Genomic DNA, 10,553 nt, shown 5'->3' with positions numbered 1-10,553 from the left:
CTTCCCCCTCCCCATTCATTTACCGCCGGGAAAACGAGGCAGCTAGGAGCCAACCTGGCGGGCAGTGCATCTCCCCGGGCCTGCCGAGCTGCTAACGCGTCCTTGTCTCCCTACAGGTGCTGTCTGCCCCGGCGCTTCCCAGGACCTGCCTCCACGACTTTCCTGCTGACAGAGGGGACACCTTTACTCCGGGGGCCGTTTCCCCCCACCCCTACTCATCCGAGGGCAAATTCGAGTCATCCGACTCTTTTTCTTTTTCTCCCTAAACCGCACCTCGCATCATACCCCCCCACCGCCACCTCCCCGAGCAGCCCCCCGAGCCGGAGCCCGCCGAGCGCCGCCGCGGGGGCGGGTGGCCGCGGAGCCCCGAGGCCGCGATGGAGGTGGCCACGGACCAGCCCCGCTGGATGGCCCACCACGCCGTGCTCAACGGGCAGCACCCCGAGAGCCACCACCCCGGCCTGCCGCACAACTACATGGAACCGGCGCAGCTCCTACCTCCCGACGAAGTCGATGTCTTCTTCAACCACCTGGACTCCCAGGGCAACCCTTACTACGCCAACTCTGCCCACGCCCGCGCCAGGGTCTCCTACAGCCAGGCACACGGTAAAGGCGCCCCTCTGCCCCGCTCGGCACCCCTCGCCCTGCCCCAGCCCGCGGCTCCTCCGTGCGGGCCGGCGGATGTCCTGCGCGGAGGCGAGGAGTTTCGCTCGGGGCCGCCTCGGGGTGTCGGGGCCGGGGGGGGCGGGGGGGAGGAGGCCGAAGAAAACGGGATAGAAAGGGAGGCACGGGTGGGTTTAACCCTAAAGATAACCAAGCGCTGGTGGAGGGGAGGGAGAGGGGGGTTGAGAGAGGAAGGGGAAATAGTGCGTGCACAGCCTAAAACTTCTCAGACGCGGCTACTTCCCGGATGCAAAATACGACCAATTCAAATCAGCGATAGATTTTATTTGGGGGAGTTTTTAAGAGCAGAAGAGAAAGTGCTGCAGCAGCTTCGGAGATGGAGCAGAGAGGGGTTTGCTGCTTCTTTCGAGGAGCGGGGTGGGAGGAGAGGGGGTGCCTTGACCAGCTGCTCCCGGCGTGGCTCCCCCCGCCCCGAGCTGCCCGTCTCCTGCTCTCAGAGCCTCCCCGGGTGGCCGCTGCCGCTCTCGGAGCGGCGGGGAGAAGGGGCTGAAGCGCCAGTGTGGCCGCTCTCCTCCGCGTTGTCACTCTCGGCCCCCGGCCGGCTCCCCTCCGCCGGCCCGCAGAGCGGGGTCTGCCCGGCCCGGCCTGAGCGGCCCCCGGCCCCGCGCTGATCCCAAACGCTCTTCTCTTCCTACAGCCCGCCTGACGGGGAGTCAGATGTGCCGGCCTCATCTTATCCACAGCCCCGGGATCCCTTGGCTGGACAGCAGCAAGGCGGCACTGTCTGCCCATCACCACAACCCCTGGACCGTCAACCCCTTCACCAAGACCCCCCTGCACCCCTCTGCGGCCGGCGCGCCCGGGGCCATCTCCGTGTACCCGGGCAGCAGCACGTCCAGCACTGCCTCTGTGTCTTCGCTCACCCCGGCCTCGCACTCGGGCTCCCACCTCTTCGGCTTCCCCCCGACCCCTCCCAAGGAAGTGTCCCCGGACCCCAACTCCACCAGCGCTGCCTCCCCGTCATCCTCCGCCGGGGCCCGGCAGGAGGACAAAGACAGCATCAAGTACCAAGTGTCGCTGTCGGAAGGGATGAAGATGGAGAGTGCCAGCCCGCTGCGCAGCAGCCTCACCAGCATGGGGGCCCAGCCCTCCACCCACCACCCCATCCCCACCTACCCCTCCTACGTGCCGGCTGCCCACGACTACAGCAGCAGCCTCTTCCACCCCGGCAGCTTCCTGGGGGGCCCCGCGTCCAGCTTCACCCCCAAGCCACGAAGCAAGGCCAGGTCCTGTTCGGGTAAGTGCTGCCCGCCGCGTGACGGGGCAGGCCGCGGCGGGCACATCCCTGGGGTGGACGGGCCGGGGCTGGGGCCCTCCTGCGGGGTGCTGTGCGTGTGTGTGTGCGAGTGCTGCGGCCGGCTCTGCTCGCCCCTCGGGGGCGAGGCTGGAGGCAGCGGCGGGGCTGAGGGCAGGTGATCGCTTGGTCCCGCTTTCCTGGGGTTTTAGACCAGGCAGTGGGGCTCGCACCAAGCGTCTGTGGGTGCCGGGATGCCCGTGGTGGCTGCGGAGCCCCAGGGCGCTGCCCGCAGGCTGCTTGGATGGGGCCGAGGGACACAGGAACCAGCGCAGAGCGAGCTGGCAGATCTGAGCTCTGCGAGGAGGGGTTYATACGAGGAAAACGTTTCGCTCGGAGAAAAAAGCAGTCCCCGGCCGGCTACAGCCGCCCGAGCTGCTCAGGCCCGATCTTGCCCTCCCGGGTCGGTAAAACTCCCGCAGATCCCATGTGAGGAGTTTCTAGCCATAGATTTCTCTTCCTTCAACATTTTTAGTGTCTCTTCATTAATATGAAAGAAGGCCCCAGCCCAGGATGAAAGCGAAACTTCCCCGGCCGGTCCACTTAAAATCGCAGAGGGCCTTATTTCCTTCACATTTTACAGGAGCAAAAGTTCAAATATAGTTTACATACCAATGCAAAAGACTAAGGTGCCCAGTCATTGCTAACTTATTTCAGCACTAACTAGAAAATACGCATTTTTTTCCTGAACCAGACACATCTCTGCTTGCTAACAACTCGCTGCAGATTTCCTCCCTTACTCATAACCCTTCCTTGCCTTTCCTCCAAAAAGTGCAGTCCTTAAATCAGCAAATTACCTGATGGCTGAAGTTTTGCTCTCACTTTGAAATCACACCAGCTGTGCAACTAGGCAGATGAATTAAGGCAATTTATGTGATTTTACCAGCCTTCCTGGTTTAACMTCCTCAGCAGTGGAAGGAAATTAAATACTGCATTTAAGGACTGTGTTTAGATCACCTTTTAAAAATAAAATGGCTATATATACTTGTTCTGTATATATTTTTTATATAACAATGCACATATATGCTTATGGATACACCACATAACATCTATTTTTAAAGCAGACTAATTTAGAAATGCGATCTCTTTTTATGAGTTTTGCAACAAAAATACCAGATACTTTACAACCTTATCAGCTCTATTTCAAATGGCTCCTCTGAGKGGAAAAACACCCTCTCCCTCTTCCTATTATTTAAATGCAGTCGCTATTATGTATACATATTTTTTTTTAATAGTGCAGCAAATATGTAAAGGCAATTAGTAGTCCAAGCCTACTGATTTTGGAAATAGATTCAAGACCTAGGTCTCTGAAGATAAATGGATCTCGAATGGCTTTTTTAATTTCTGTAGTTGCCAATGATTTTATTAGAGCGGGGAAGTAAGGGGCTTTTTTGTTTTGTTTTGTTTTACGAGTTTTTTTTGCTGTAAGGGAGCCCCCTGTGCAAGGAACTGGGGAAAGTTCGTGACCACTCAGTGTTTTTGTAGGAAAACTAAGACTCACGACACGATGACTCCTGCAGCTTCCTGCCCTAGCAGGGACAAAAGCTACAAACGCAGACGCCGCAGAGCGCCCCTCATTTTTCACTGTAGGCTGCGTTGTTTAAAAGCCACCCACTCCCTAGATTAAAGGAGACACAAGCCCCACTGAACTCGACGTGGCCTGCTTCAGTTATTAGCAAAAAAGCAAATTTCCTCTGCAGTTAAATACTGTAGGATTTGCATAAACTCTACTAAGGGAGATTGCTATATTAAGCAGACCTGCCCCCGAACCATCAGAGAGGCAAATGAACTTTTAGCAGAAAGCTTTCTGAGGCAGAAATAGATATCTAGGAGTTACATGCTGGGTTTTAATAGCTCCATTCCACAACGCTGTGTTTCCCGTGTCTATTACTAAAACTAATAATGAAACAGTAGTAAGCTAAACTGCTCCCTACGAAAACCAAACTGTATTGTTGAAAAAATCATGGAAAGAGAAAAGAATCAAAGCCGTTTTTTTTCACAGTAATTTCCAGAGTGTTTGATGAAACTGAACTTGCTTATATAAATCAGCCTTAACTTCAGTTTTATGCCTTGAGAACAAAAATCATAACTGAGCCTTTGGCATTCTGCGTTGACTCCCGATCTGCTTGGCTCTACTTTCTTACCGGCAGCATTAGCAAAAAAATAAAGGAAAGCAGAAAATGGCCCGGGGGGGGGGGATTTTGGCTTAGATTTAGTTCCAGAAAGCCTTTCTCCTTGAATCTTCCCCCCCCCGTTTGGTGCGTGTGCAGGTGTGTGTGCGTGTGTGCGCGCTTGCCCGCACGCGTGCGTGCGTATTCGCGGCGGGAGAAGGCACGATCCAGCCGCCGGAGTGAAACGGGGACGGGAGGGGAGCAGCGCCCGGCGTGGATTAGGGGCGATCTCGGTCCTGAAACGATAACTTTCACCCGACACAATGCGAGTGTCACTCTTTCTCACCTGGCAGAGAGCGCTGCCTTTTGCCGATCATGACATAAAATACTCGCTGGAGCCTGGGCGTTCTCGAAACGCTAAGATCCTTGCTGMATGCGCTGTAGATGTCACTGCTGTCTGATTGCGCTTGAATTAACACACTGTTTTGACTTCTGGAAAATGCCTAAAGGACAATGCAAAAAGCTTTTGTGAATTTGTTTTTAAAGAAAGAAATCCGGTTTCTTCGTGTTTCCATTTAGAAGGCAGAGAGTGTGTGAACTGTGGAGCAACTGCAACCCCTCTCTGGAGAAGAGACGGCACCGGGCATTACCTGTGTAACGCCTGCGGGCTCTACCACAAAATGAATGGTCAAAACCGACCTCTCATTAAACCTAAACGAAGGCTGGTAGGTGTCTCCTGCTCTGCTGGGTTTGGGGATAAATGAGGCAAAGGGGACCACACACAGGCACAAGCATAACGTGTCGCATCTCAGCCCCGGCGCGGCACTGCCTGGGGGCCGGGGGGGGGTGTCCGTCCGTCTGTCTGTCTGTCCGTGGCGCGGAGGTCGCCGGGGGCCGCTCTCCCGCGCGCCCTCCCCAGCGCCGTGGCGAGCGTGCCGGCGCGCCGAGCCTCCGGGCCGGCGGGAATGCTTGCGCTGTATCGCGTATCCGTCTCCCCGTTTATCCTCAGACGACAGCTTTTAATTTAATTCCTCATTCATTCGGCCTCTCGGGACGTTTGGGGAGCACGCTGGTAGTGAAAGGGTTAGGACTGAGAATGTCCTCCACTGTGTGCTAAAAAAAAGGTTCCAGCTCTAAAAAGCAAAACAAATCAGATGAGTCAAAGCTACTGCTCCCTACTTAATAATTATTTGTATAAAAGCCATGAAGTAATTTTCACTCTTACAGTCTCTGGCAATATTAATATTGGTTCCCTCCCCAGACAATCCCCTACTGTTTCAAAAAAAATCCTATTATTTTTCCATGGAGTCACCTATACTTTGTATTTTCATTTGAGTGATTTTAAAAAAATGTCCTTTCTAAGCTCCTGGTAGTAGTTTCCTATCCGGATATCTGTACGTTAAAGATAAGGAAACTTTGTGTATCTGTTTCCTGACTCTAAAAGCTTTAGAGAGTTTCTATAGGCAAGCCTTGCCAGTCATGCTTGCTGTTTTGAAATTTCTAATACACTCTACTCCACAAATAATGCGTAAAATGCTAAGAATAATAAATATATTTTTTGGGAGCTTTGTGATTTATGGTGCCTAAATCTCTTGGCCATTCGTGGGCACGTTTTAAGTGAGGCTGGGAGCGCAGCAGAGAGCAGAAATTTGGCGTCACTGCTCTAACACTGGGATGGGATACAGAAGATTTCTGTCCTGAGTCAGAATTTCAACTATGCAAGCTTCTTAATGACTTGCCTTCTAAAGTGACTGACATATAGAAAAAAAGTTAAGACAACAGTGTAACATTATCGTCTCTCAGGCTCAAGTGCTTTCCAGGCTGAATGGGACAGGCCATGGAGTTAAGCAGCATAGCTGAATATCAGTAAGCCATCTCAAATATGCAAACAGAGGTCTCCACCTTCCAGTGTGTTGGGAGACTGTTATACTTAGCTCGCTGCGAGGGATTTGGGGGAACTAGGGAGGCTGYTTTTGGTTTAGTTGTTGTTTTTAAATGTTTTGCTTTTTAATTGATTTATGGCTTTTGTTTATTGCCCCCTTTCCCACTGTAGTTTGCTTGTTTGTGGGGGAGAAGAGATGGCCATCTTTGGGAATTTGTTCATCTGACGAGCAATAGCAGAGTGGTCAGATTAAGGCTGTCAGTGCTTGGAGCTCTGGCAAGCGTTSGGGTTGCATGAGCGTACTTGCAGCAGGGGGTCCCCTTGCCTGTGCCCTTGGCCTGCTCTCACAGGTGAGGAAGGGACTAAAATATATGTGAGTCTCCAAGGGTCCGATTCTCGCCTTCAGCTGCTGAGCCGTCCGCCGGCTTTGGGGCGGCTACAGGGCGGTGGCGTAAATCGAGCGCGAGCGAGAGCAGAACGGGTGCTGGCGTCTCCCGCGCRGGGTCAGCGCGTGCTTCGGGCCGCGCCGGCAGGCAGGGAGGCGCGCGAAGCCCGCCGCACGGCCGCGCTGCCGGGGGCCGGCTCCCCGCGACGCACCCCGCTGTCGCACTGGCCTCGCTGGCGGTTCACCCTGGGGATCCCTCGGTGGCTAACTGCAAAAATACCCAGGGAGCAAGGCCCTGGGGAAATTTATGCAATTGATATGCATTAGAGAGTAAATTGTGCTAATTTAAGAAAATATTTAGTCCTCAGCGCTGATGCAGTTGCACAGAACAGACTGTGTTCTGACCACTTCCAGAGCCATGGCTGAAGCTTTCTAATAAGAAATTCCCTCCCAAAATATGTAGTGCAATTAGTCCATCTTTAACACTTCCAACAGTATCAGCCTTGCACAAGGAATGTGTTATTGCAGGGTCTGCTACGCAAAGGCCCCTCCAGACACTGCAGGCTGCCTGCTGTTCTACTTCTCCTAGTCTCGTTTTGGGGAGTAGGTGAACGCTTTGGGTATTTTTTCCTTCCCCCACCTCCAATTCAGCAGAACAATACGAACTAGAAAGGTCCTTTTTCTTTCTTTTTCTTTTCTTTTTTTTTTAAGATGGTTGTTTGAGGGCTTGTCAGCCAAGGAACTGAGTAGGAACTGAGCAGGGACAGAGGCGGCAGACGGGTCAGTGGAATCATTGCTCCAAGGCATGAAATTTGGTTTGCTAAATATTTAAAGAAAGTTGGAGCCGGTTTTGTTTTCTCCCTTTCACTTGTAAATGGAAACTGAATTTTCAGTGATGGCTCCGATAAATACTGCACCCAGTTAAGCAATGCAGTTGGTTCTCTTTTGTGGCCATCTTTAAAGGGCCAGAGTAGGGGTAAAAAATCACATTCTTTAAGATCATTCCCTCTTTTTAAAAACAATCCCAACAAAAAAGAGCTGCATTGTTTCCCTCCCTGCTGCCCGGCACACACGGTGCCAGGGGGCTTGGAGCTGCAAGCAGCATAGGAGAATACTTGCACTTACAACAAAAACCCAGCAGCAACAAAATGTAAAACTGATAGGCGCTTTCCTTCAGCCTTGATGCTCTGTAAAATCTTGGGATTAATTCTACCCAACCTCAATATTGAGCCCAACCTGACCTTTCCTCTGAGCTCCCTCCTCCTGCCGGTACGTTGTTAATTTTCCTTTTCTTTTGGTTAGTCAGCGGCCAGGAGAGCAGGGACTTGTTGTGCCAACTGTCAGACAACCACCACGACCTTATGGCGACGTAATGCAAACGGGGACCCAGTTTGTAATGCCTGCGGACTCTACTATAAATTGCACAATGTGAGTATTTATTTGCTCGTCTCGTGTCGCTGCTTGCCTAGCTGCGATTGATGTCTTAACTGCATGGTGCACACTGGGCTTTCATTGGTTTCAGGGTTTGGTTGTTGTTTTATTCCTTCTCCCCCATCTCTGAGGTTCCCCTGGGAAGTGACAGCCATTCTTTGTAGGCATAGTGATGCTAAGTTCAGTGACATTACAATGTATTAGCGTGGCTTCTAACGCTTGGGCAAATCAAGCAAAATAGAGTTACAACACTTGGTTTTAACTAAGCACATTTTGTGTGCGGTTTTCCTCTAGAAACATAGAGGCCACTTGAAATGCGATCTGTGCAAAAATTAATCCCAATAGGGCATCTTTGTGTTGATTTTTTTTTTAAGAAACAATTACATTCAAGGCTTTGTTCTATTTTTATTTTTTTAAAGAAATTAAACCTAAGCAGGAATCACTTGACATGCTGAAACATTATTTAAACTGTAAGTAACAGAGGTTACTCGTACAAGATTGCTCTTGTCTTAGGAGTGAATTTGGGTCAATGTGTGCCTCCTAGTTTGATCTCTCCTATTAGGAAATGAATGAGGACTGAGGGTAAGCCTACGGGAAAGAGAGTCATCAGCTGCCAAATTCAGTTCAATTTGTTTTTCATGTCTAGGGTTTTTTTTTGTGTGTGTGTGTGTGGTTTTATTAAACAAATCAATATAAACAAGTTCTGCAGAGCGAAACACCATTTTTTTCTGGCCAGAAAAAGGTCTCCATCCAGGAAAAACACATGGGGGCTGTCCAAATATTTTCATTTTTGCACAATAAGGTCATTTTGTCTGCATGAGCCTGATTTTCTCATTTCTTGCAGGTGAACAGGCCTCTGACCATGAAAAAGGAAGGAATTCAGACTAGGAATAGGAAAATGTCCAACAAATCAAAGAAAAGTAAGAAAGGCTCCGAATGTTTTGAGGAACTGTCCAAGTGCATGCAGGAGAAATCATCTCCCTTCAGCGCTGCTGCCCTTGCTAGTCACATGGCGCCAATGGGGCATTTGCCCCCTTTCAGCCACTCTGGACACATCCTACCAACACCTACCCCCATCCACCCTTCTTCCAGCATCTCATTCGGACATCCACACCCATCCAGCATGGTTACAGCCATGGGATAAAACCTGATGACCGAGAGACCCACCCAGAGATTAAGACCATGGGGCTTTGCCTAAGACAACACCAAGTAGGAAGAGGTTCTGCAAAGAGGAGAACGTAAGGATGGCAAAAGAAGATCTTTGCTTCCTTGTGGTTTAACTCTYAATGCTGGACTAAAACCTTGCAAACGATGGGTCTTCTGCAGCAACGCGTAGTGGTGCCTGTAATGCACTTTGCCCCCTCAGGTATAAGGAAAAAGAAGAACTCACCTGTTTGATAATTAGTGGTCCAGCAGAACACAAAAGGTGGCAGAAGCTGAAGGAAGAGGCTGGAACTGGCTTTCCTTTCTCTCTTTGTTATTACTGTGAATATTGTAAAGAGATACTAGCAGCCTCGGAGGATTGGAATCGGCTCACTGGAAGCCACACATGCTGGATTTCTATCGCGGACTTTGTTTGGGGAGGGAAAGAAAGGACATCTTTATAAAAACTTAATTTTTAAAATGAAATCAGACACAAAGTCATATTTATTTTGCTCTTGTTTTCCACAAAACGCCTCAGCCCCTCTGATTGCATGTTYTTGTGCTGTTGTTTGGAATCACCACCCTGCAAGAAAACCTGCCTTCATAACAAGGRAGGGGGGACCGGATTAACTTCCATCTATTTTTCATACCAAAATATCTGCTACGAAGGGGAAAAGGCGAGATTAAAAAAGCAAAAATATAGGTGTAATACAGGATTTTAATGTGCCCAAGATAGTGATTACTTTGACACACTTTCTTCATTCTTTTCCCTAACATGAAAGATTTATTTAAAGAAAAGCAGCCCCCCTCCCCACTACCCTATCGTTCCTCAAAGCAGACAGCTAGGGCCGTCAGACTGTTGGGAAGAGACTCTTGGGAAGGCGATCCTGCACTAGCGAGTGGTGAGGGGCAGGCGGTCACCAGGCTGGGTCGCAGCTACCTTCGAGCACAGCCAAAACCATCGCAGGGCATAAAAACATCCAACTCTCAGACTTGGGGAGGTTGAAGCATTTTGTTCTGTTGYGTTGGCAGCTGTCGCTTAAAAATGCAGATGAGCTGCTTGGGTAAACTCACGGCAGTGCGGCCGCCACGGCCCCACGTAGCCAGGCAGCGCGCGCCGTCTCGGGCGTCCGGGCCCCGGTGGACTTCCCAGGGAGGAAGGGCAGAAAGGAGGCTGCGCTCACTGGAGGGGGAGAGGGAGAGACAATCAGGTTGAGCTTCACACATCCGTCAAACCCCAGCCACAGCGACAGCTGATGAGACCAGGGAAAGCGCAGCGGCCGCTTTCCGTAGCGCATTTTGTATGAAAAAACAAAACAAAACAAAAAAAAACACAAAAAAAGAGAAAGAAAAAAAGAAATCTCCCATTATTAAACCATGTTGTACGTAAATGACCGAAAACAAAGCTATTGCCAATGTGAAGTGTATTCTATTGATTGTTATGATCTGATGCCTCTCGTGAACACAAGCTCCAGTATAACATACAGTGTACATATTTAGCTATACTTCTGATGAAAATGCCCCAATGAGCAGAGGGGTTTGATAATGTAAACCACATAAGCTTAACTCTGTGACAAGCTTTTTATTTTATTTTTTTAACTTTTTAACTTTTTTTGTTGTTGG

At 50.3% G+C, this 10,553-nt stretch overlaps 1 protein-coding gene and 2 long non-coding RNA genes across 5 annotated transcripts in view; 1 reads left to right on the top strand and 2 right to left on the bottom strand.

The window, feature by feature from the left end:
* Positions 1–583, bottom strand: part of LOC146600478 (uncharacterized) — a 14,881-nt gene extending 14,298 nt beyond the window's left edge. The window contains exons 1-2 of one of the 2 annotated variants that reach the window (XR_014898182.1): positions 499–583; positions 55–162 (exon numbers count right to left, since the gene is read on the bottom strand). This is a non-coding gene — a long non-coding RNA (uncharacterized LOC146600478). Of the gene's footprint in view, positions 1–54; positions 166–498 lie in introns of both variants that reach the window. The other variant, XR_014898181.1, reaches the window with a different exon arrangement.
* Positions 1–10,290, top strand: part of GATA2 (GATA binding protein 2) — a 10,916-nt gene extending 626 nt beyond the window's left edge. The window contains exons 2-6 of one of the 2 annotated variants that reach the window (XM_085324491.1): positions 117–606; positions 1,322–1,921; positions 4,636–4,814; positions 7,659–7,784; positions 8,632–10,290. In XM_085324491.1, coding sequence (XP_085180617.1) covers positions 378–606; positions 1,322–1,921; positions 4,636–4,814; positions 7,659–7,784; positions 8,632–8,931 — 1,434 coding nt within the window. In that variant the 5' untranslated portion in view covers positions 117–377 and the 3' untranslated portion in view covers positions 8,932–10,290. The remainder of the gene's footprint in view (positions 1–116; positions 607–1,321; positions 1,922–4,635; positions 4,815–7,658; positions 7,785–8,631) is intronic. The other variant, XM_085324497.1, reaches the window with a different exon arrangement.
* Positions 10,011–10,553, bottom strand: part of LOC146600476 (uncharacterized) — a 6,083-nt gene continuing 5,540 nt past the window's right edge. Inside the window, exon 5 of the long non-coding RNA XR_014898179.1 lies at positions 10,011–10,113. This is a non-coding gene — a long non-coding RNA (uncharacterized LOC146600476). The remainder of the gene's footprint in view (positions 10,114–10,553) is intronic.

The sequence above is a fragment of the Rhea americana genome, unplaced genomic scaffold, assembly GCF_003343005.1.
Source record: "Rhea americana isolate MKP2758 unplaced genomic scaffold, rheAme1 scaffold_120, whole genome shotgun sequence".
In the NCBI taxonomy this organism is placed as follows: domain Eukaryota; kingdom Metazoa; phylum Chordata; class Aves; order Rheiformes; family Rheidae; genus Rhea; species Rhea americana.
The sequence above is the reverse complement of the archived record's forward strand: the minus strand, read 5'-3'. Positions and strand labels throughout refer to the sequence as shown.